General features: G+C 43.4%; 1 protein-coding gene across 1 annotated transcript in view; it reads right to left on the bottom strand.

Annotated features, from left to right (window-relative positions):
* RYK (receptor like tyrosine kinase) overlaps nucleotides 1–24408 on the bottom strand; it is a 1434429-nt gene that overhangs the window by 566172 nt on the left and 843849 nt on the right. The window contains exon 6 of the mRNA XM_044070454.1: nucleotides 10754–10898. Coding sequence (XP_043926389.1) covers nucleotides 10754–10898 — 145 coding nt within the window. The remainder of the gene's footprint in view (nucleotides 1–10753; nucleotides 10899–24408) is intronic.

Below are 24408 nucleotides of genomic sequence, written 5' to 3'. Positions count from 1 at the left end.
GTAGAAGTGGGTATCAAGGGCTGCAAAAGCAACTCACTACCAGTGAACTGGTGACTAGCTGAACGGAAGTGTCGTCAGCAGTTTTGGACCTATGCGGTCTGTCTCTGTCTTTATCCTTACGTTTTTTCGGAAGATCAGCAGTTGGATGGCTTATGGAAGTCATTTTGGAAAACGGAGAACGAGAGCGAAAAATAGCCCAACAATGAATAGGTAGGGCGTTAAACAAGGCACAAAACCTACAGCAAGGAATGTCGTGGTCTCAGCCTAAACATATGACGCAGTAAGAATGAAAATCTCTGTGAGGTATTTGCTTTCCGCAGGTAAGACAATTGTTAACTTTTTCTGACATCAGTTAGAGCAAGAAAAAAGGATCCCTAACGGGGTACTTTCCCGGTCAACAAATGATAAATAAAATAAAAAATAAAATAAATAAATACTTTGCTTTCTAAGACTTCAGGTCTGAAACTTGAAAACCAAAAATTTCAGGTAGCGGCCGACCGGCACTTGCGAACTGCTTCTGCTTCGGCCTCCCAAGCAGCAAGAAAAGCTGATGTAATGGCATCGGCTGCATGTTTTATACCCCTGATGAACTGACGACATTAAAGCGGCGACAGCATCTGAAGCAGAAATCCCAAGACTCTGGTATTCGGGCCAACTGAGGGCTACCTGCAGGCAGATAACCCAAGTGTGATGACTACAACAGTGAAACACGAAGAACATGTTATGTTCTTACCATAACATTTCATCCGAGTTGTTGCTTCATTTGTCTTCAACCTGCAGGTCCCGGATCAGTCCTTGGATCAAACTCGGCCATATACTCCAGCCTTGGAACCGCAAGCTGAGATCCTCCTCTCCAACCCATCATGCCCCACTTCCTCTATCCCTCAGATCGAGTTTGCTGCTGAAAATAATACCACCACCACCACCTGAAAAGAAGCAATTGTTAGCCACACCATCCACAGAATACCTCAGGGCTTCAATGACACAGTAGTGGGAAAGACCCGAGCCACTTCTGCCAGATCCTCCCAGAATCTGAGGAAGGAAGGACAGTGGAAAAGTTTGAAGATAAATGAAGCAACAACTCAGATGGAAAGTTATGGCAAGAGCATCACCTTTTATCTGAAGTTGTTGTCTTCATTTGGTCTTCAAACTGTGGGACACAGTCCCCAGCTACATCACCCCAGGTGGCCCTCATGGAAGGATATTCCGAAGCACAGCAGAGCCAAAAGAGGCCCTACTCCTGGAACACACATCCAATTTGTAATGGGATATGAAGCTATGAGAAGACGTCCACGTAGCTGCTGAGCAAATGTCATCAATAGGCACTCTGGACCAGAAGGCTGCAGAGGTGGAATTGGGTTTGACATGATTTGGAAGAAGAATACCTTTGTTAGAATATGCCAATACAATGCATTTTGAGATCCAATTAGCTAAGCTCACTTTAGTGATAGGTCTTCCTAATCTGGAACTAGCAAAGGAGACAAAATGTTGGTCTGATTTTGAAGATTTTGGCCTATCCAAGTAAAAGTGTAACTGTCTGTGAAGGTCAGGAAAATGAAGTTTGTATTCTCCCTTGTTTTGGGCATTGAGGAAGAACACCAGGAGATTAATCACTTGGTTGATGTTGACCTCTGAAGCAATCTTGTGCATAAAAGAAGGATTAGGGCAAAGAGTTACTCTGTCTTTGTGGAAGACAAGATAAGTGGGGTTTAATGGATAAAGCATGAAATTCTGAAACCCTCTTAGCGGAGGTGATAGCCACTAAGAAGGCAGTCTTCCAAGACAAGAATTGCAAATCAACTGGGGCAGCTGGTTCAAAGAGAGCGCAGACCAGAGCTTGTAAGGTCCGGAGAGGGCATAGGATCCTTGACCGAAGGCCACAGTAGAAGACACCCCTCAAAAAGGCTTTACGTACTTTTGCGGATACCAAAGAAGTAGAATCTTCACCAATATGGAAATTCAAAATGGCTGCCAACTGCAACTTGACTGTGGAAAAGCTAGCTCCGCTATTAAAGAGATGAACCAAGAAGTCTAGCATCGCTGGGAGAGGAGCTGTAAAAGGGTCTAACTGATGCTGTCGTGCCCAAATAGAAAATCTCTTCCATTTACTAAAGTAAATTTTCCTGGTGGAGGCCCTATGAGATGCAATCAAAATCTTCTGAATGGGGGAGGATAGCCTGGGAGTTCTAGCCATCATTGGAAGTGCAGTAGCCAAGTGGTCAGCTTTAGGCTGAAGACGTCTGGATGCTGGCTGTCCGAAGGGTGGGACAGAAGATCCAGAAGGGGGTCAAGAGTCCAGGGCAGACACACAAGCTGAGACCACAGGAAAAGGAAACCAAACTTGTCAAGGCCAGAATGGGGCAATGAGGATAACAATGAGGATGACTCTGCACTTCAACCTCTGATCTTTCTGGAGGAATTTAGGAAGCAGGGGAAGAGGAGGAGGAGGATAGGCAAAAAGGAGATCGGGGGGCCAAGCATGGACCAGAGCTTCTCTGGGGGCCTCCCCCTGAGGGGGACTGGGGGCAAAGTACTTATTTCACTTGGAGTTGGAAGGAGAGAAGAGTTTGCAGCAAGGCTGACCCCATTTCTGAAAGATCATGTTTGCCACTGAAGGGTTGACAGACCACTCATGAGGCATCAGAATGGCTCTGCCGAGCTTGTCCACTAAAATATTCAACTTCCCTGCAATGTGCATTACTACAAGAAAGTGGTTTTGGAAGAGATCGCCCACTCCCACAATCTCATGGCTTCTCAACATAAGAGATAAGACCTGGTTTGCTGATGTACCAGACAACCAACATGTTTTTCTGGATAGTGATTGTTCCCGTGTGGAGAGAGGCATGAAGAACTTGCAAAGCTAAAAGGACTGCCCTCCTCTCCATGACATTTAAATGCAGATTGGTCTCTGGAATGGACCAGGTGCCTTGGACGTCTGACCAGCCAATGTCCTCCCCCTCCACCCTAGCTGGAAGACATCCGTGGTCCCCGCGGCCTTGGGAGGAGAGGGAATGAACAGTCATCCTGAGTACAGATCCTGAGAATGAAGCCACCAAAGAGACTCCTTGCAGACTCAAAAAAAGTCTGATGGGGTAATGCATGGGTATCCTGAAGAGGGACACTGGACCTTGGCAGTGCAGTGGAAGTACGCTCATATGAAGGTGAGCTAGCGGGAGAAACGTTATGGTCGCTGCCATCAACCCCAACGCTCTGAGAATGACAAATGTTGGGGGAGGATGACAGGAGAGAATCTGCCTCCCATGCAGCTAAAGAGACTGAATTCTGTCTTTGGGAAGAAAGGCCATGCACTGTATTGTGTCCAGTCAAGCTCCTATACAGTCAATGATCTGGACTGGATCCAATTTCGACTTGGAAAGATTGATCGTTATGCCCAAGTTCACGGCTAGGTGAAAGACAATCCCCTGGCTTGCAGGAGTCGATGCTTGGCAGAGGTAGTGAGGAGCCAGTCGTCCAGATAAGAAAACATGCAGAATCCGAGCAGTCTCAGGTGAGCTTCCACTACTGCCATCACTTTGGTAAACACTCTGGGGGCTGTGGTGAGTCCAAAGGGGTGTACTTTGAATTGAAAGTGACTGGGCTCCCAACTGGAAGCAGAAGAACCTTCTGGAGCATTTGTCAATTTTGATGTAGTAATATACGTCCTGAAAGGTCTACTGAGCACATCCAAATCTTCCTTCTGCATAAAGGGCAGAATGGAATGTGTGGTGACTATTTGGAATTTTGTTTTGGCAACCGAATTGTTAGGGAAGTGAGATCCAGAATTAGTCTGAAGTCGCTCATTTTCTTTGGCATGAAAAAGAACTGGAATAGATGCCCGATCTCAACTGGTCTTGGGAACAGATTGGATGACTCTTCTACTGCAGCTTTGCGATTTCTAGAGCTGCCACCTCCCTTTGATTGGGTGGCACATCAGTGAGGTTTATGGATGGTTTTGGGAATTTGAAGAACGGAATGGTGTAACCTTTGGATATCATCCAACGAATGGCAGTGATGGATTCTCAGGCTGTTGGGTGAAGGGAGAGACATCCCCCAACTGCCTCGAGAGTAAAACAGTTAGGCAACCCTTCAGGGTTGCTGAAAGGGCCTGAGAACATATCTCAGGACCCTTGATTTCTCAGACCCCGCGCATAGCAGCACCTGCCATTGGAATCATTTCCCCCTCTACCTCTGGAGGAAAAGTCTCCCTGCGAGTCCTAGAAAACTCCCAAAGACTTTCAAAACCATAGCTTTTTACCACGACACTGATTACTGGAGTAGGATCATTGTGGGGTATAAAAGCTTATTCTGACATTAGTGTCTTTCCATTTTTTCACACTGGGAGATTGTCTCAGAACATGGAACCAAAAAGGGATGATCCAAAGGGTACTTTGATAAAAGATGCCTTGAAAGGTTCCAACAATTCACACAGCCTCATCTAGACATGATGCCTAATGGCAAAGCCCGGACTGGTCATCCTTGAGGTACCCTCTGCCACATGCAACAGTAATCGCATGGACATGTTGGAAACAGAATGAAGGGTGGCCATTCTGGAGGAGAAGACCTTCTTGTCCTCTTCAGACATGGACCCCGGGATGGATTCAGGGATTTCCTTAACAAGGTCTCTCTGAAGTCTGACCATGTATGCCACGTAATTCAGTTCACACAAAAAAGTCACTGAAGAGTAGACCCACTTACCAAATCTGTCCATTACCCTAGTCTGCTTTTCCAGGGGAAAACCAAAGAGCTCTCCTGGGCCAGCTCTTTCTTTGTGGCAGCTGCCACCACCATCACATCGACCCGGATGCCCTTAGTCCACTGGAACCTATCTGCAGGTGTACTAAGAATTTTATCTTGGCACTTTGGTACTGGCTCTACTGTGTCCGGTTCCTTCCACACCCTGCTAGATATCAAGTCAATCAGGGGGGTCAGCAAGGGGGGCCCCAGGATGTAGATGGCCCTGTTCCAAAAGCTTCCAGGAACACGGACTCGTCAGAGTTAAGTTTGTGGACAGACCACCCACCTTTCTGTCTCCCCAAAGGAGATGGACTCAGGTGGGGATCTGGGGGAACCTTCCTCTTCATCCAAGTCCATGTCTTTGGTCAGGGATTCCGGTGGGGAATCCAACTGCCTCCTTTTGCATGTGGGCTCCCTGTGCATCTCCTCGGGGAGGGGGGGGTGCTCCATGGAGGTGTCAGAAGACCTGGGGTGCTTCTGAATGGGAGCCACCTGCAAGCTTCTTGGAAAAGGCTGTCCCAAGGACAGACAGGTTAGAAGGATCCGGCGAGGTCAATTCAGAAGTGAGAGGAGTTGGGTCCTAAGGAGGGGGGGGGGGGGTCCAGGCTCTCGTGGGGGCAGAAAAAACCCTCTCGACTACTTCAAAAGCTGAGCACAACCAAGACTCCGACAGCAACTCTATCATGGCTGAAGCCATCGAAGTCCTACAAACTCCCGCCACTTCCGGCGTCAAAGGTGGAGTCAGAACCGAACTATTGAGTGCCAAGGCGCCGAGGGGAAGGGACAGCTTAGAAAGCCTGTCAGCTGAAGTCAACCCCTTGGACCAAATGCTGAAGCTACAGCTTCAAGAGTCAGTAGGGCTTGAAGACACTAGAGTTGAACTGCTCAAGGTGATTGTTGGCCTCAAGGTACAGCCGATGTCTCGAAACTCGAGATCCTCAGACCTGAGGGCTCCAACAAAGGAGCATCAGAAAAGGAGAAATAAACAAGAACATGGGCTGAGTGCCCACAGCTTCAGTGGGATATGGGGCAGGCAAAACTCCCAACTGAATTTGCACCTACAAAAATTTCCTCATCAGCCTGTTCACCTCGAACTCTGAAAGGCTACGGGAGAACCTGCCAGAAGAAGCTGTCGACCCTGGTCTAGAGTGGTGCCTGGACAAAGCCAGAATGGGAGATTTAAGATGGGGACCCACCAGCTCTGATGAGAAGCATGGGGAACAGAGCTGAGGTGGAAGGGTGAGTTTCCGTTGTTGGTTCTCCTGCCGGAGCTGAGGCTCTATCGGGAGACCGCTTCCATCTGTCCATGTCTTTGTCCTTCTCAACCACATTTTTTGAGGGGGTTTGAGCCTCCGAAGTGGGCTCCATGGAAGAGGGGGCGGCAGAAGGGAGAAGACCCCTGAGGATTACTTTATTCATCCTGTCCATAGCATGCACCGATTAAAGCCTGCACATACAGAACAGGAGGAATCCAGGTGGGACACTCCTAGGCACATCATGCACAGAGTGTGGGCAAAGGAAGAATGGATTTTACGCATCACACACTGCACTTCTTAAAGCCTGTTGGCTTAGAATCAGCCACAGTAAGAACTACAAAACCACTATAGGAAAGCGAAGAAGGTAGAGAAGGAAAAAGGGATCCTACTTCTACGAGCCCTTCATACTAACTAAACGATTTTTTTTTTTTTTTTACCTAACTAAGGGAAGGAGACAAAGAAAGAGAGAAACTGAAAAACAGAACAAAAATTAGAACAGTTACAGACCAAAAAACAGCTTTCCCTGGAGGGAGCTCAGTCACTGATCTCACAGCTGTTCAAGTGAGCAGGAAATGAGATCTGAGGGGTGGAGGGAGATTAGGGCATGATGGGTAGGAGAGGAGGAGCTCAACTTTCGACTCCAAGACTGGACTACATGGCCGAGTCGAACAAGAGACCCAAAGGTTGAAGACCAAATGAAGACAACTTCAGATCATCCTTTATTCAGTGTGACTGGACTTTGAAGCAGTTAAGAACGTACACCAAAAACCACATCAATGTCACCAAGAAGCCAGAATAAATTTTGGTCTTTCTTCTGTAAATTTGACTAACAGGTGCAAAATCAAAGGGAACAGTGGAAAGGAACCATCCTTTCCAGTCCAGAGCTTATCTGCTGTCCACTGCCATGCTGTGGGAAATAGTCCCGGTGGTAGATCTGACCTCCACAGTGGCCCAAGTCCTGGATGGCTCTTAGAATACAGGAGAGCCTGAGCCACATCCCCACAGTTTTGACTGTGACATGAACTATACTGTTCATTTTCCCCGGGACACTATGTCATTCTGAGCATAAATATAGAACCTTGCATGTGTCTTTATTACCAGGGGTTATTGTCTTCAATTCCTCTGCAACCTGAACATGGAAGATATAGACCATACTCAGAGATACTACACTTAAGTGCAATACCCAAACAAGATGGCATTCCATGTATGCTGTAGCAGCACTGAGTTGATGTCACCACCTTAACCAAATACCAAAGTATTCATCATATAAATCTTTAATGAATTTGGCAGCAGAAAGGAAACCACCCCACACAAATGCACACTGGAGGAAGCATTCACTATTCCTGAGCTCTGTTGGCAAAGGACTGACTTTGTGAGGAGATCGAAAACAATACGGTAACTTCTTGCAAGCACTGTCAGCTCCATGACTAATGGAGAAATCACATGTGAATTACCAGAACGAATGCAACGATGGTGGGTGCAACCTTTGACAGTACAGAAGACTTCAACTTCCTCAATAAAGTTACAGTATAAAAAGCATAGCACAGGAAAGTACCCATCTCCAATTCCCTATAAACATGCACAATATAGCAGACTCAAACCAATACCCAAGGGACTGCAGTCACAGCACAGCTCAAATGATCATCAAGACGCCCTAAGGAAGCAGAGGCATCATTGAGTGCAAAGACAACATCCAGCACATGGTGTGTGAAATTTTTCAATCAGAAAAGAGAGAGGGGCCCCTTTCTTTTGAACAATTAACAGACAAATGAAAATAAGTCAGTTCCTCATTTCAGTTCTGGTTGCACTGCTCTCCTGCAAAAAAAAAAAAAAAAAACAGGACTGTTCCAAAAACCTGTTAAAGGACCTCTCTGGGGGAGTGGCACTAGCCTTTTGTGACTACATCCAAGACCCATTTGTCCACGGTAACAGAGCTAATTCCGAGTTGAGCCAAATGTGGAGAATTAGCTTCCAGGGGGCACTAATGGCCTGTTGTCAGGACTGCTGCTGTACCCTCCACAAAGCTTTCCTTTTAACTCATTTACACCTAGTTCAATGACCAAGCTGAGTTTGTAATCATACCTGCAGTACTGTGTTTGCTGCCTTGTACCACTCAAGTTAACAGCACATAAAAGGCAGACCATACACAGCATTTTATGTTACACCTGTAACAATTACAGCACTGAATGTCTAGTATTCAGTGCCACAATTAAGAATGCTAAATGTCAGAAAATTACTGAAAAGAAAATTCAAAAAGCTGTTTTCCCTTTCAGCTAAAAAGATTTTCACACATTTAAGTTTTCTTTTCACTCTCATCTCTAAGCAACTCTGACCAGTCTGTCTGCACTCTGGAATGTGACATCTAATTAAATGACTGCCTGTGATTGTTAATGAGGTAAGAGACTAAAGCAGGTGATTTTAGAGAAGTGACAACCTGGCTGCTGCTACTGCTTACCAGAAGGTCTGTTACTCCCAGCAGAACAAGCCAGCCTGAGGAAAAGGAAGCTTGGGGTGCTGTCAAAAATTGCCATGACAAATAAGGCTTTATCCATTTCCTAAATTTCTTCTACATATTCTTGGACATCCTTCTGGAGAGTTCAGAAGGGTATCCAGAATCATCTCATGGAATTTTTCCTGGAAACCATGGGCCTAAGTTACAACCATCTGGTGTAGACACATACCAGTAGCTGCAGCATCTAAATCAATGAGGTAGTGGGGCATCATAAAAGCACACCAACTATCCAACACAAAATCTTATCCAGGTAGTTTTGACCAAGAATCAAGGAGCTCTACTGACTTTTCCACTGCATGCCCCACCAAAGAGGAAAGGGACAGATGACAAAATTCAAAGCCTTCATTCCTGACGAAAAAAATCATGTTTACTTACCAAAAATGTCCAAGGATACTGACTTTAGTGGGAGTACCACAAGGGGTTTAGTTCGGTACATCTTACTTTGGATAATATAAATGACATAGCAGTGTGCCTTTGCAAGCCTGGACAGCACAGCATGTCACTCAGCTAGGACTATGTTCAAGATCATCTGCCTTTTTCTGGGACAGAACAAGTAGTACGTGTGCAGTCTGAAATTGCAAAACCAACATCTATGAAAAAAACTCCAAGGGAGGTCTGCTTTGAAAAAACATCCATGGGAGGTCTAACTCCAGGTCTCTCTTCCTCCATTGCAAGATACGGAGTTTCTTTTGCACAGAAGGAAAAGAGATGCAACGCCACTCTGAAAGGACTGTCAGCTGAAGATATCCACCAAAATGACTCATCAGAAAACAGTATTGGCAGGGAGGACTCATCCTTATCTGTATAATGTGAATATTTCTGTTTTTGCCTCTGGTTATCCTACCCAGAATTATTCTGGAGGAGTGATAGAGCCATTTCTCATGCAAAATGAATCAGGTGAGTAGAAGGTGCATGCTCTGGAAAATGTGACTGACCTCTAAAAAGAGGGGAAACACCAAACATGTGTAGCACTACCAAGTGAGAGACGTGTGTAGACATTTGCTGATACTGATTTTTCCAAAGCAGAAAAATCTTCCACCTGCACAGTTATACCCCCACAATGAAAGAGGCAATATATGTGTGCGTATGTGTGGAAGGAAGACTTCCATTTATGTCAGTGATGTTTATTTTGGCATCACCTTACTCCATGACCCCATTTCCTAATCATGTATAGTATTATTTTTGCCACACGTTAAAACTCAGTTCTGGTATGTATTTTGTTGCCACTTGCATAATATTTCTCTTTGACCTGTGGTTATACAACTGTGGAGTTGACTTCAGCAATAGCAATAGAGTTTACCCTCCTACAAAAAACATCTCATTTTGTAGAGTTCGGTAACATGGGGTAACAGATACTGATCATTCAGAACAGATTTATATACATTTGTTAGTAAGGATCTCAACTGTTCATAGTAAAAGTGCAATGTGAATGTAGGACCAATGCAACAGATATGACCCGAGGCTTGACAGGAACAGGAGTTCCCGAGGAAGTGTAACTGACCCTTGCTGCAAGTAAAGTGGTGAGGAGTTAAGAGACAGAAAAAAATTCCTTTGATTCAAGTTAAAGGTCAGATTCAAGATCAGGTGACTCAAGGGGCAAATTTGTACAAAATAGTCCAAAGGCGAGTGCATAGTTGTGTAGATGGGCAACTCTTAAGTGACTATTGGGGGACAGCTGCCTTTCCTAAAACACTTCGTTATCAACACAGACAACTGGCATCAGCTCTTTCTTGCTCACTGGTTAAGGGAAAACTCCACAAAGGTTAGGTGTCTGGATGTCAAAGAAATTATGGCAGTTCAAAGTGTCTTGGGCTACTAACTGGCCTTTTGATCTCTTACCTTCTCTTTCCTTGTTGGCTCATTCCTGGGACTGTACCAAGCACTCTCCTGCTAACCCTTGTACTACTCCCCTATAATGCAGTAACCCTGCTGGTGATGAGGTAGGTCTACAAAGTAAACAACACGGTGGTCAGGAAAACACAGCCAGGCTCTTGCAGACACACTTATTAGACAACAATTTGTTATACCTAGAGAATAAATACAGGCCTCATGCTCAATGGGCACCATGCAATTGTTCTTGCATCAACAAAAAACAAAAAGGAAAGATGGCAAATTTAAACCTCTTGAGGAAGGTATTGCTGCAAGATTTGACTTACTTTTACACTGTGTTCGAAAATGTAGTCACTGCATCACTCATCACCCCCACAGCACACGGCCCACATACATACTCACATTCTAGCATTTCACTTACCTGTCATCCATCTCCACCCTCTTCATGCTGTGCAGGTGCAGAACAGCCAGTATTATTGCCACAAGGAATATAACAGCACAACAGACCCCAACGCTGATATAAAACACACGTGTAGAGGTAGTAGGAGGCACATTCACTAGGTCAACTACAAGAAAGAAAGAAAAAATGTTTTTTTTACAGTTAATGAATGAAGAGTAGAGAAAAGTGCATGACTGTGCCCAGTAAATTCTTATTAGGCCACTCTTTTTCATTTCTGCAAAAGAGAACATTAGGGATTTCTATACCATGTTCTACAAAAAGAATGACCCCGCCCCATTTTTTTTTTTTTACCATAAGCATATGAAAAATGAGTTGTATACCAACCATGAATATAAAAACAGTGCGTCTTCATCTGCTACTTCTGCAGCATTTTGTTTAAAGACTGTGAAATGTGTAGTTAATCTTAAAAGATGCATCTACACTGCAACAAAACAGTAAATAAACAATATCATGATCTAAAATAGTGACAGTCCAACCTTCACTGTGCTTCACCACCACTGGGAAGAGCGAGAGTGCAAGGAATAGTGGAAGATATTAAATCGGTGCCTATAATGTATTAGGATCTCCATCTACACCTATGCTTCTTTGGATTATGAGGAAAGGAAAAGGATGAAAACACAACTCAAATGAAGTGTACTGATCTTTCTACATCTCTAGCCAAAGAAAATGGAACAAAAAATGGCATGTTTCTCCAAGGTCAACTACATAATTGGAGTCTGGCAGTATAATGTAATAGTGACATAAATCAAAGTACAACATAAGGACTGAGCTGCTGCAAATGGAAATGCAAAAATCAGTCTCTCATTTCAGTAGAAGACTAGGCTGTGAAGCTCTGCAGCTTCCAAATGTCAGAGTTTTTAATAAAATATATTTATAATCCAATTTTCTGAGTACAACATAAGTTTTGGGGGCTAGTTTGAGATGCTCTCTCCAAACTCAGGTGCTGTCACTTTCATTCCATCAGTGATGCCATTTCTATTTTAATGGAAAAAGTTGGGTGCAGAAGTGAGAAGCTTAGGAGTGGAAAGATGCCTATTCTCCTATTAGGGATGTGGCAGTAATATGGCCAACAACTGTAAGATAACAAGCACTGGAACATAAGGAGAATACAAGGCAAATGATCACAGGAAATGTAACATACGGAAGTATAACACACCTAGCCATATACACCTCTTGCCACCCTTTACAAGTGCTTAATAGTGCCTACCTCCCAAACCGAGTAGGGCTGAATATGGCATCCCTGGTGTAAAACTTTTGTCTACCAACCCAGTCATCAAGACTAGTCATAAATGAAGCAAACAGAAAGGCCTGAAAAACAGACAAATTGTCTTTCAGTTTCTTCTCTCTTGCCCCAAACATTTATTTCAGGAGAAATATCCCCAATGTAAAACCTTTGCCTAACAAAACAAATGCCTAAATAAAAATTCATATTACTTTCCCAAACCTAATAATTAGACAAGTCTCCATCCAAACACAGGGGGATGGGAATATATATTTTTGTTTTGACAACCGTCTTATAATCCTCAAATTTGACGAGAGAGAAACAAGGTTTTCAAAAATTTAAAACCCTGCTGTTAAGAACTGAAGTTGGAATCTTCAAGATTTAGGCACTGTGTTTGCCTCTGTGCACCCTTTAACAAAGATTAGAGTCCCCCAACTAGTTCAGCAGAAGGAACATGCTCAATGCAGCATTCAGATAAGAGAAATTGCTCAACTGTTAACTAATAAATTAAAAATAACAAACGTTTAGTGAGATGAAGGCACAATGGAAAGTAGAAATGAACTACAGAGAGAAGGAAATGGAGTCAATGCTAAATATAAACAGAGAGAAGCTACACGTGAAAAGGTTTACCATGCCCATGAAGATTTGCCAGTGGCCAAAGGGCAGAAACACAACTGGTATTTACTCACCTTATCAGATGATTTGTAAAGACATGTTCTGCATTGACCAATTGCCAGTGACGCCTTTAATAACCCAAGCTTGGCAAGATTTGGAATAGCTAACTTCAACCCTCCATTATAAGCTTTCCTTCCACTGCACTGGGCTAGAAGGGTGTGCTCCACTCTCTATTTGGGCTGCCCACCTTTTATTACATGAGCACAACATGTAAAACTTACACAAATATAACAAATGGTACAATTGGTTGATTTACACAGAGGTCATCCACAGATGAAGGATAAGGCTGCACAGACGTAAGGGAACCGTGGAAGGGGAATCACTATGTACTGCAGAAGCTGTCCCCACACAGGTATTATGTCTCTCTAATATCGGACTCTGGAGGCCCCTGCAAAAATAACTATGATGACGAATCTTAAGCAGTAGAAAACTAATCTTTCTAGGAGGCTGCAGCCAGAGGAAGCAAATAGACAAGTGATAAGACAGCAGTCCTGAAACACAGTTTTCAAAGGATGCCTGAACACAGGAATCAAGGTCCCAACAGTTAATAGTTCATTAATGAACTAAATGGCAACCAGGTGGCCAATGCACAATGTTTGCAATGGAGACCTTTCACTAGCCAAAAACAGAGTGCACACATTTCTCTTGGAGTGGACTTTGACAGCAGCATTTTCTATAAAAAATGGAACACTGCACATGATGAAAAAATGACAACAATCCACACAAGAGTTTGCACCCTTGTGAAGATAGGTGAAGGCTGCCAGCCTAGCTAGCTAGAATATTCTGTCTGCTCTTAAACGTAAGAACAGTGTGTTAAATGTTGAACTTCAAAAATGTAACCACAATGCACTCTTCTGGAAGAAAGCTGATAAGTTAAGCATTGTATGACTGATCTCAAAGCTCTGCGACAATGTCTGGACTGAGGAATTCCTTCTACTGTTTTGAGACCATAGTTAATTGCTAGATTTTATATAAATAATGTCTTTTATTGCTGTAGTTTCCTAGCCAGGTGCAAGATCAAAGAAATGTTAAAACTCCGAGTTTCTGTTATAGCCTGGGAACCAGAGAAGAATGATGTACTCTAAAATAAGTCAGTAGTGATGTATTATTTTTAAGACTTTCTCAGAGAGAGAGAGATATTGTCTAAAGAATATCTACTGATCAGTGCTCCGCCTTTGCTCTGTGTGTAAGTTTATTTAGAACTGTGATTGCTCTTAGATAGGAATTTAGTCAGATTTAGTCCAGCTCTTTTCTATATTTTTGTCAGACTATTCTACAACATTATTTTAACCATTTTCCTGTGATTTCTGAACTGTTGACTAGCACTGTGTTGAATTGAGAAGATTTGTCTTGTGTTTTTATTATTTATTATTAAATACTTTTAAACCTTTCAACTGTGGCTGTTTTGTGTAGAGATAATTTAAGCTCTTGAGTACTTGCATGTATTTAGTGATACTGTATAAAGCCACTCCAAAATAAGCCTTCCTGTTCGTCACACTTACTAAATGGATAATAATATTGCACAGTAAAACTGGGCACCCTTTGGTAAGGGACTTAGCAGCTGATATTAGTGGCTGGTGGAAGCTGATACTACCTTATAGACTGACAGGAAGCGGCATTGCTGCAGAACCTATGCCAGCCTTCCCTAGGAGTGTCTGCGTGTCTGAATATAACTTGTATCTTAAAGTGTGTATGTGTCAGCTACTTGGGCAGGGTCATGAAGCACTGGTTGGACAGAGGGTCCAGGAGGTTTTAGCTTCACCACTAGGCTGAGACCTGTGCCCTATAGCTGTGCCAGTGGGGAGTCTTATTGGGGATCTGGAGAGAAAGGCAGAAAACAGCCCCAGACTGACTGTGATCTCGGTCTGCTCTTAAGGGAAATTGTACTTTACTGTGCGTGTATTTGTTATCCCTCCCAATGTGGACGTCCCTCACTGGTGCTAGTGGTGGGGATTGAGGCTCCTTGATTACTGGGTCAGTGCACGGGCGTCACAACCCTATTCAGGTAAAACCTGAGCTTGCAGCTCATGCTTAATGTATAAAAGGCATCCCCCTCTCCCATCCAAACGTTTTTACAGAGAAATAAAATAAACATCTGTAACTAGATGGCATGCCAAAATAACTAGTACAAACAGTGAAAACGCATTTGCTGCACATAGCAGAAAAATATTGCCAAAGATGAGCCCTTTCATCTCTATTTTAATAACACAGACTTCATCAAAACTAAAATACAAGTATAGCATACACAGATTTATAAAGACAATCAATTTAACAATCAGCTGTAAAACATGAAACCTGCTCAAAAGAACCAATCACAAACTTTATAATTAATGAACCCCATGGTTAAAAGAGATGCATGCTAAAAAAGGTACATATTTAAAAAGGCATAGGTTTGCAAAAAGTACAGTTTTGTACCTACCATAAATGTAGATGTCCGAACTGGATAGCATCTGCAGTCATAACAACTGGGTTGTCCTGTCGTCAGGCAGCCCTTCAGTCGGCCGGATTCCAAAGTCCGGGTCCGGCTTCGGCTGATGTCGCACTTCACCCGACGTCATCTCTGTTGGTCTTCGGGTATAAAGGCATCAGCCGACGCCATTTTCCTCAGTGTTTCTTGCCCCAGATGCCAGTAGCCCTCTTGGAGGCTAAAATTTGGATAGATGCCAATGTTTCCAAAAGATAGAGGTAAACACAAAATAAGCATGTATGTACATATATACAAACAAATACACCATAAAGACTCCCCACCAGCTAGCTATTAGGAGGGTAAAATACCCTAGGAGTACCACAGAGGGAAGGAGGGAGGGTAATCCTGACTGCAGATGCTATCCAGTTCGGACATCTACATTTATGGTAGGTACAAAACTGTACTATGTCCTTCATGGATGCATCTGCAGTCATAACAACTGGGTAGAATACCATAGCCAACTAGGGAGGAGGATAAAACTAGATTATGGTGTGTTTAGGATCCCTTGCAGTACAGCAGTGGCAAACCCTGCTCGGGATCTGGAATATAGAGGTAAGTTATAATGCTTGGCAAATGTATGCACGGAGGTCCAAGTAGCCGCCTCAATAATGTCTTTGGTTGCCACTCCTCGTAAGAAGGCTGTGGTAGTGGCTGTTGCCCTTGTAGAATGAGGTCTTATGTTCTGTGGAATTGGTTTTCCATGGAAGGAGTAACAGAATCGTATGCAATTTCCTATCCATTTGGAGATTGTCTGTTTGGAAATAGCTTTTCCTTCCCTTCCTGTTGCATAGGCTACAAAAAGTTGGTCAGTCTTTCTGCTATTTTTGTTCTGTCCAAGTAGTAGCGTAGCTGTCTATGTACATCCAAGGTATGCAGTATTCTTTCCCTCTGTTTTGTGGGTTGGGAAAGAAGGTAGGTAGGTGGATTGCCTGGTTTAAAGACACTCTGGATACCACCTTAGGCATAAATGTAGGATTAGTCCTCATGGACACTCTTTCTTGGTGGAAGATTAGGAAGGGTTGCACTGCCATTAAGGCCTGTAGCTCTGAAACCCTCCTTGCTGAAGTAATTGCCAGTAGGAAAGCAGTTTTCCATGACAGGTGTTGTAGGTCTGCTGTTGCTGCTGGTTCAAAGGGTGATAGTGTCAACTTTTCTAGCACAAAGTTTAAGTCCCAAGCTGGCAAAGGTGGTTTCCTTGGAGGTTTTACATTCTTGATTCCTCTGAGGAACTGCCTGAGCAAAGGGTGCGAAAAAACAGGTGGATCAAAGCTGTATTCTGCTGAAATAGCAGATGCATGTATCTTGATGGAGGAGTAGAACAAGCCTGAATGAAGAAGTTCGGCCAGATACTCTAGAATGTTAGGCATATCTATGTTTGACACATCTTTTCCTCTTTCAGTACTCCAAATGACAAACCTTTTCCATTTTCCAGCATAGTTCCTTCTTGTTGAAGGTCTGCGTGCTTTAAGAATAATGTCTAACTCTTTGAGAAAGTTCTGGGTTAGCTGTTGCTATGTGATGTTCCATGCAGTCAGTTGCAACGTTTTTAGGTTTGGATGTATGATGCTGTAGTTGTTCTGAGTTAGCATCAAAGGCATCAGGGGTATTGGCCACATATTGTTCTGAGACATGTTCCTCAGCAGTAGGTACCACTGTTGTCTTGGCCAGTTTGGAGCTATCAGGATTATCCTTGGACGTTCTTCCTTGATTTTTAGTAATACTTTGTGTATCAAGGGAAGAGGTGGGAATGCATATGCTGTCAGGCCTTTCCAGCTGAAGGGGAGCGAATCCACTTTCCATGCCAGTGGGTGTAATGTCCTTGTGCAGAATTTTTTGAGCTGGTGATTGAGAGGTGATGCAAATAGATCTATCTGAGGCATTCCCCATTTCTTTGAGATGGTCTTGAAAATGTCCGGGTGCAGTTTCCATTCGTGGGCATCCGATGTGGTTCTGCTTAATATGTCTGCTAGAATATTTTCTTTTCCCGGTACAAACATTGCCTGTAAATGGATGTTGTAGCTGAGTGCCAGGTTCCACAGCTCCAAAGTCATTCTGCATAGGGGGTATGAATGAGTGCCTCCCTGCTTGTTGATGTACCACATGACTGTGGTGTTGTCTGTCCTTATCATCAACTGGCCCTCTTTGAGAAATGGTCTGAACCTTTGGATTGCCAGTTTTACTGCCAGCATTTCTTTTAGGTTGATGTGCAGGTGAAGTTGATCCTGTGTCCACAATCCTTGCACGCATTTGTCCAGCATGTGGGCCCCCATCCTAGGTCTGAAGCGCCTGTTGTGATGGTCTGGCTTGCTTGACATCTGCGAAAGGGTAGGCCTGGGTTTGTCTGGCATGCCTGAGCCCACCATAGGAACTCCTGTTTTAAGCATGGAATTAGTGGGATTTCTGTTTCTAGGCTGTGACTGTGTTGGGACCATAAATTCTTTAGGTACCACTGTAGTTTTCTCATATGTAGTCTGGCAAGTGGGACCAGGATTATGCATGATGCCATGAAGCCCAAGGCCTGCAGTACTTTTCTTGCTGTTAACTTGTTCAGCTTTGTTAGTGCCAAGAAGTAAAGAGGGAGTTCTTTTGTTTTTCTGCAGTTAGGAATGCCATTTGTTTTACTGTGTCCAATTCCCAAGAATGTCCTTGTTTGGGATGGTATCAGCCTTGACTTTTGTAGATTGACTGTGTATCCCAGTGCTTGTAGCAAGTAGATGACCCTTTGTAAATCTGTTGTCAGCTTGCTTTTGTTGTCCCCTTGTAGCAGGCAGTCGTCCAGGTATGGGTAAATTTGTATTCCTGTAGTCTGCAATGGGCAATTACTGATGCCAGGCATTTTGTGAATACTCTGGCAGTAGATAAGCCAAAGGGCAATGCTGAGAATTGATAGTGCTCTGATCCTGCAAGAAATCTGAGGTATCTTCTGCAGATTGGTCGAATGGGGACGTGCAGGTATGCCTCCTTGAGATCTAGAGTTACCAGCCAACACTCCTTGCCCAGCATGGGAAGAAGTTGCTGTAGGGTCAGCATTTTGAATTTTGGGACAATGATGTATGTATTTAAGGCGGACAGGTCGAGAATTGGTCTCCAACTTTTTCCTTTCTTGGAACTAGGAATAGTCTTGAGTAGAACCCTTTCCTTGCTCTGCAGTTGGCACTTTTTCCACAGCTTTCATGTTTGCTAACTGCATTATCTGTTGTAGAGCCTCTGTTTTTGATTTGGAGGTAGATTTGGCATTCCTCTTTTGATTGGTAAAGTGTGGAAGTGGAACCGGTACCCTTGATCTATGGTTTGTAAAATCCACTTGTCTTTTGTTATATAGTGCCAGTTTTTGAAAATAAGGTTAACTTTCCGCCTAGAGGAGCTGCTATTTGTTCCCTGGTAGGCGGATTTAGGATTAAGTCACTGTGGTTGTGTTGATGTAGTGGCAGTGGTTGTGTCTGTGCCTCTGTTGTTACCTTGCCACTGTCGTCCTCTGTAGGCACCTCCTCTGGATTGGTTTCTGCCTCTGGAACGCCTGTTTCTGCCCCTTTGAGATCTTGTGGAGTCAGGAAAGGACCAATTTTGGCAGGCCAGTTCCTGCTAAACCTTGGGGTTGAACCTGCAAGAAATCTTTAACCGCTTGAACGGATTTTGCCTTTTCTTCCATTTTCTTCATAACCTGCTGGGCAGGTGTACCAAACAAACTTGTCTTATCCATAGGAGCATCTAGTAACTTTGCTTTAACATGATCCGGTAAAGCTTGCTCCTTTAGCCATGCATGCCTTCTTATCACTGTGCCAGTCATGGCTGATCTAAATGAAGCCTCCAGTGCATCATAGCCACATTTTAAGGAATGGTTACTAACCTGTTGTATGTTATTTACCATTTCTAATACATATTTCTTATCAAGAGATTCATCAGTGGTTAGCTTTTTAGTTAACTGATCAAGCATAAACTCTTGGTATTGTATCATGTGAAACTGACAGTTTAAAGCTCTAGCTGAGAGAGTAGCTGAAGTGTAGACCTTTTTGCCCCATCTGTCTAATGACCTTGCTTCCCTTTCAGAAGGGATAGGGTTTTTAGCTATGGTCGCTACTGCCTTGGGACCCTGGGATATAGTTTCGGGTCTGCAAGAGGGGCCTTGTAAAGGTGGTGATGAGTGTCTGGCACCCTGTAAAATCTGTCTGGTTTGGCAGGGGCTGGAGGTAAAGAATCTGGAGCGAGCAGACATCATTGAAAGCATCATCCACCACAGAGAGAACAGGAGGTATAGCTAAGGGCCTGTGTTGTGGAAGGTGCAGAAAAGTCCTAAGTCTTTTCTGGAGTCTGAAAAATCCTGTTGCTGCCATTGGAACTGCTCTCGCATGGCATGTAAGGTTTCCCAAAGGAAAATTCTTCTGGTGGGGAAGCAGCTGGAATGGATTCTTCAGCATCAGAGTCTTCAAAATTAGAGAAAGGAGCCTCTGGCTGATCAGTTATGTCTGATTCATCGGCTGAATCATCAGATGACACTGGCTCAGGGGGCTCTGCCCTAGGTCTCTTCTCTGGGGGCTGAGAGGCCCTGTCTGGGTGAGACTGAGATCCTCTAATTAATGAAATTAAATCTTCTGCCAGAGTAAGCATTTGAGAACTAGAGGAGGGCCTGGTTGAAGGGGGTTTAACAGGCACTGATTTAGTAGTCTTGGCTGCTTTAGCCCTGGCGAAGGCCTTAATGGACATGGCTGCTGGAGGCCTAGCAGCACCACATGCTGGGGTAGAGACATCCAAGGGAATGGTGTCTGATAAGTCAGTGGCAACCACCGTAGTGGGTATAATTTCTGAGGCCGATTCAAGAATGGTAGCAGGGGCCTCAGTTGTAGAGATAGATTCAGCTGTACTTTGATCAGTTTTCTCGGTTTCTGCCGAAACCGAGACACTCATGGTTTGCTTAACCATGGTTTCAGCCGAAACCGCAGACCGCGAGTGTCGGTCTTTATCTTTGCGTTTTTTGGCAGATTGGGTAGTCGGAGGATCCGACGGCATAATGTACGCAAAATCAGAACCGAAAAACTGTTCAGCAAACTCCGACCGACGCCTAAGCGCTCGTCGGTTGAAAGAAGCACAGGCGAACAGGCTGCTACGCCGTGGGCTGGGCCTAAACAAGGCAGACAGTAAGAGTGGAAATCTTTATGAGGTATTTGTTTCCCACAGGTTAAACAATTATTAACTTTTTCTGACATCGGCTGAGGCAAGAAAGAGTCCCCAACGGGGTACTTAGCTTTAGAAGTCTTCGGTAGTATTCGGTAGAAGTAATCTCTGGATCCGACCGACCGGCACTTGCGAACAGCTTCTGCTTCGGGCGCCACGCGGCAAGAAAGACTGAGGAAAATGGCGTCGGCTGATGCCTTTATACCCGAAGACCAACAGAGATGACGTCGGGTGAAGTGCGACATCAGCCGAAGCCGGACCCGGACTTTGGAATCCGGCCGACTGAAGGGCTGCCTGACGACAGGACAACCCAGTTGTTATGACTGCAGATGCATCCATGAAGGACATCACTGGTTTCAAAAATAACTCCTCGTAAAGCTACATATCACATAATAAATAATCCATGAATGAAACTACAAGGTCTAAAACAAGCAAGTACAAATCAGTTGATCTCAGCTTTAGCACACTGGAAACAGACAAGTGGTCATTAAGACAGATAAAATTCATGGCATTCAACCTTAACTGGCATTATTAATTCACTGTACTCTAATCTACTTTCCCAAATCACCTTCCCTTGGATTTAATTCAAAATTTTCCAATATAAAATACAGAAATCTTTTGAAACTTTGGCATGAAATAGAATGCTTAAATAAAGCATTACTGACATTCTTGCATTTTATATTACAACAGTGACGTACCTTAATGACCCCTTCACTTGTCTATTTCCAGTGTGATAAAGATAAGATCTGCAAAGTTGCCATGGCTTATTTTAAACCCTGTAGTTGACAGTTTGTAAGTACATAATTCGTGGATTCATTGTGCAATACGTAGCGTTCTAAGGGGCTGGTTTTTAAACAAGTATTTTTTAAAAAACACAAATTCAAACATATATAATTTATAAACATTCATCTTTTTTAACATACATCTCTACCCCATGGCGTTCATGAATTATTAATATAAAGAGTTTGTGATTTTGAGCAGGTTTCTTGTTTTTACACAAATTACTGTTAAATTGATTGCCTTTTTAAATACGTGTATTGTGTTATTTGTATTTTAGTTCTGATGAAGTCTCTACATCATTTAGGCAGAGATGAAAGAGCTTAACTTTGACTATATATATATATATATATATATATATATATATATATATATATATATATATATATATATATCTCCCTGTAATGTGTAGTACACGTTGTTTTACTGTTTCTGCAAAGAAACCATGGAGAAAAATTACATTTAAAGATAATTCTGGTAATAATTTAAGAGGAGAATTTGAGTTATGCTCCCTGTGAAAATCCAAACATAGTTTCCTATAGATAAGGGCATTGTCCATCACAATTTTCGAGTTCCAGTGAGGAGAAATTTTCTTTACAGGCAGGCTAAGAAGTAAACCCCTTAAACAACTGCTTAACCAGCACATGCTGTGCAACATGTTAAATCAGCAAGACTGTGATGTGGACAGATGTCCCAAACATGTACCATGACTGTAAAATAACACACAGTTCACACACTCTGCCTGAGTTGTCAAGATCAAATGTGAGGGAAGAGACAGAGACTGCATTTCTCTCTCTGTCCAAAGTACTACTACTGTATTGCAGAACATGTCTGTCAACTAAATTTTTCTGGCAGCTATTATCACATTAAGGACACCCCCCCCCCCCCCAGCAAAGATCTGTCAGGAGCAAGGAATCTACAAATTCTGAAATGCCACAAGGCAAAGAGAGTGGTCACACTAACTAATAGGGACTTCCCTGGCTTGTACTTGGATAGTTTCCTATAAAGTCAAAGACTTGTGTCATAAAATTACATATTTCTCAACAATCATGCAGTGAGAAAAGGATGAATTTTGGCATTTCTTCTCTGAATTTTGTGATATGGAATAGAATTGAGGAAATTGTTGAAAGGTTTACAGAAATCTTCTAAAACCACACGAGAGAGAAAAAACATCCACTATCAAAAGCAGTTTGTCTTGCAGCAACTTAGCAGAACAATGTGTGGGTATCATCATCACATATATTAAGTGGATCAGTCTTTGGTGTGCTTCATTCCCGAAGATAACTAGAGTGGAATCCAAAACAGCTCTTGAGGAGGGACAGAGATGAAGCTCAAAGAGTACAAAGCATATTCACTTTCTTCAGGATGTGGAAAGCTATCAAGGTGATACCCAGATCTATGGCCAGCTGCCACACCAACAACATATCTCAGCACAAGGAGGAAAAGGCATACTCTCTTCCATGCTTTGCACATTTACTACACCATGGCCTCTTTGCCCATCTACAGAGAAAGTTTTATGAAGAGGAATGCTACCCATAACACCTTTTAGTTTCTGTGCAGCTTTCTTTTTCCTGCTGGTTCACTTCCTTTGAAAAAGAATCCAGCACAGGTAAATTCCTCAACCCAGTACAGAAGCATCTGATTTCAGGACTTGCAATGGCTTCTGTGACGAGAACGAAAAACCTGTATGCTGTGTGGAAACTGGTACAAATTTTCCTACTTTACAAATTTTGCAGACAGTGGTCTAGCTCCCAAGAGAAGGTTTGTAAGAGCATAAGCTTTGCAGCCATTGACATTTCTTCATCCACAGCAAATCCCAGACCCTCAAAGCAGGTTAAAAAATGAACCATGAAGACTGTTGTCACCATCAGGCAAAAATAGCTGAGGAAGGTCTACATCTGGGATTTTCTGCTACATCCTCATCCTGAAGGCCAAGTCTATGACCCTCTCTGGCCCACTCTTAGGGCAAGAATATCAAGAGTCAAGCTTGTCCTGAGATAAGCTTCCAGAGGACTTTTACCAGGGACTCCAACCCATGAAAGCAACATGAACTCCCTCCACACAGCCTCTAGCAGCCAGCTGTTCAGGTAAGGAAACACAAGAAGGTTTCTCTCCTTTAATACCCCCAACAATGTTAGCACCTTGGTAAAAACAGTTGTATTTAAAGCAGACTGAAAAGAAGCCCTCTGTTCTGAAGTGTTGTCCCTCACAGCAAACCAAAGGAACCTCCTGTTATGCATGATGGCAATCGCATTCAGTGTTACCATCCTGATGCTCCGAAGCAGAGGTACGGCTCCCTGGATGTCCTTGTTAAAACCATGAAAGTCAAGACAGGAATTCAAGCCTACTGTTTGGAACTAAGAAGCAATGAGAAATGCAACTCTAAACTCACTTTGAAAAAGAGACACTCAAACTATGCTGCTCAGAAAGGATAAAAACAATCAAAACAGTTCTCTGTACAGAGCCCTTTTTGGGAGATGCTTAAGAGCTCTAAGATGAGCCATACATAACTACATGGAAAACCCACTGAGATGTGTGTTAAGACTAGTCAAGGGGGAGTGGATATTGAAAACTGCTTCCTTGAGAACATTCTTCTAGGGTGTACCTTCATGGCTGGTTAAGTTGCTCTTCGAGGTTACCTAGTTCTCAGAGCTGTGCACAGTAACATTGAGATGCTTCATGGCCCTCTTGAATTTGAGCGGAAGACATCTTCCTAGTAAATGGACTTGCCTGGAAGCAGAAGTAGAGGCCTTCCACAGTTGTCAAAGCATTTTTCATCTCTTGGAGGTCCTCCACTATGCCCTAGGAGGTATACAGAAAGCCCCCTTTTTCGCTGAACAGAAGACGATTAACAAAAGACTTGTCCGAAATCATCCTTATAGGAAGACAGCCTTAACCATTCCATTCTACACGTGCACGTTTACCTCAGCTTACAGCCTTAGCTATAGTACCACCGCAGTCTAAATTGCAGTGGGCCACAAGGCAGCTCACTATAAGAAATGGGCTAAGAGTCTTTTCCAGCTCTGCTTGATCATCAAAATCAGAAATCACTGAAATCTTTTCCAGTGCCCGATTTACTCATGGGAACTGCAAGATGTATATGTGAGATACCCAAGGGATCTGAGACCAATAGTTGATACTTCAGCTCAGGACTTGTAGGCAGCACCTCCTTCTTGAAAGTGGAGGGAGCAGTACCAGGATTCAAGGATCGTGTCACTAAGAACAAGGTTCAGGGGTGAGAAGATTCAAACCCCCTTTACCTCCTTACCCATATACTCATTCAGAGAGGTCTGTGGAGAATGTTAA

Source organism: Protopterus annectens, chromosome 4.part1, assembly GCF_019279795.1.
Source record: "Protopterus annectens isolate FY-2018-M chromosome 4.part1, PAN1.0, whole genome shotgun sequence".
NCBI classification, from domain to species: Eukaryota; Metazoa; Chordata; order Ceratodontiformes; family Protopteridae; genus Protopterus; species Protopterus annectens.
This window is presented reverse-complemented; position numbering and strand designations above follow the sequence as displayed.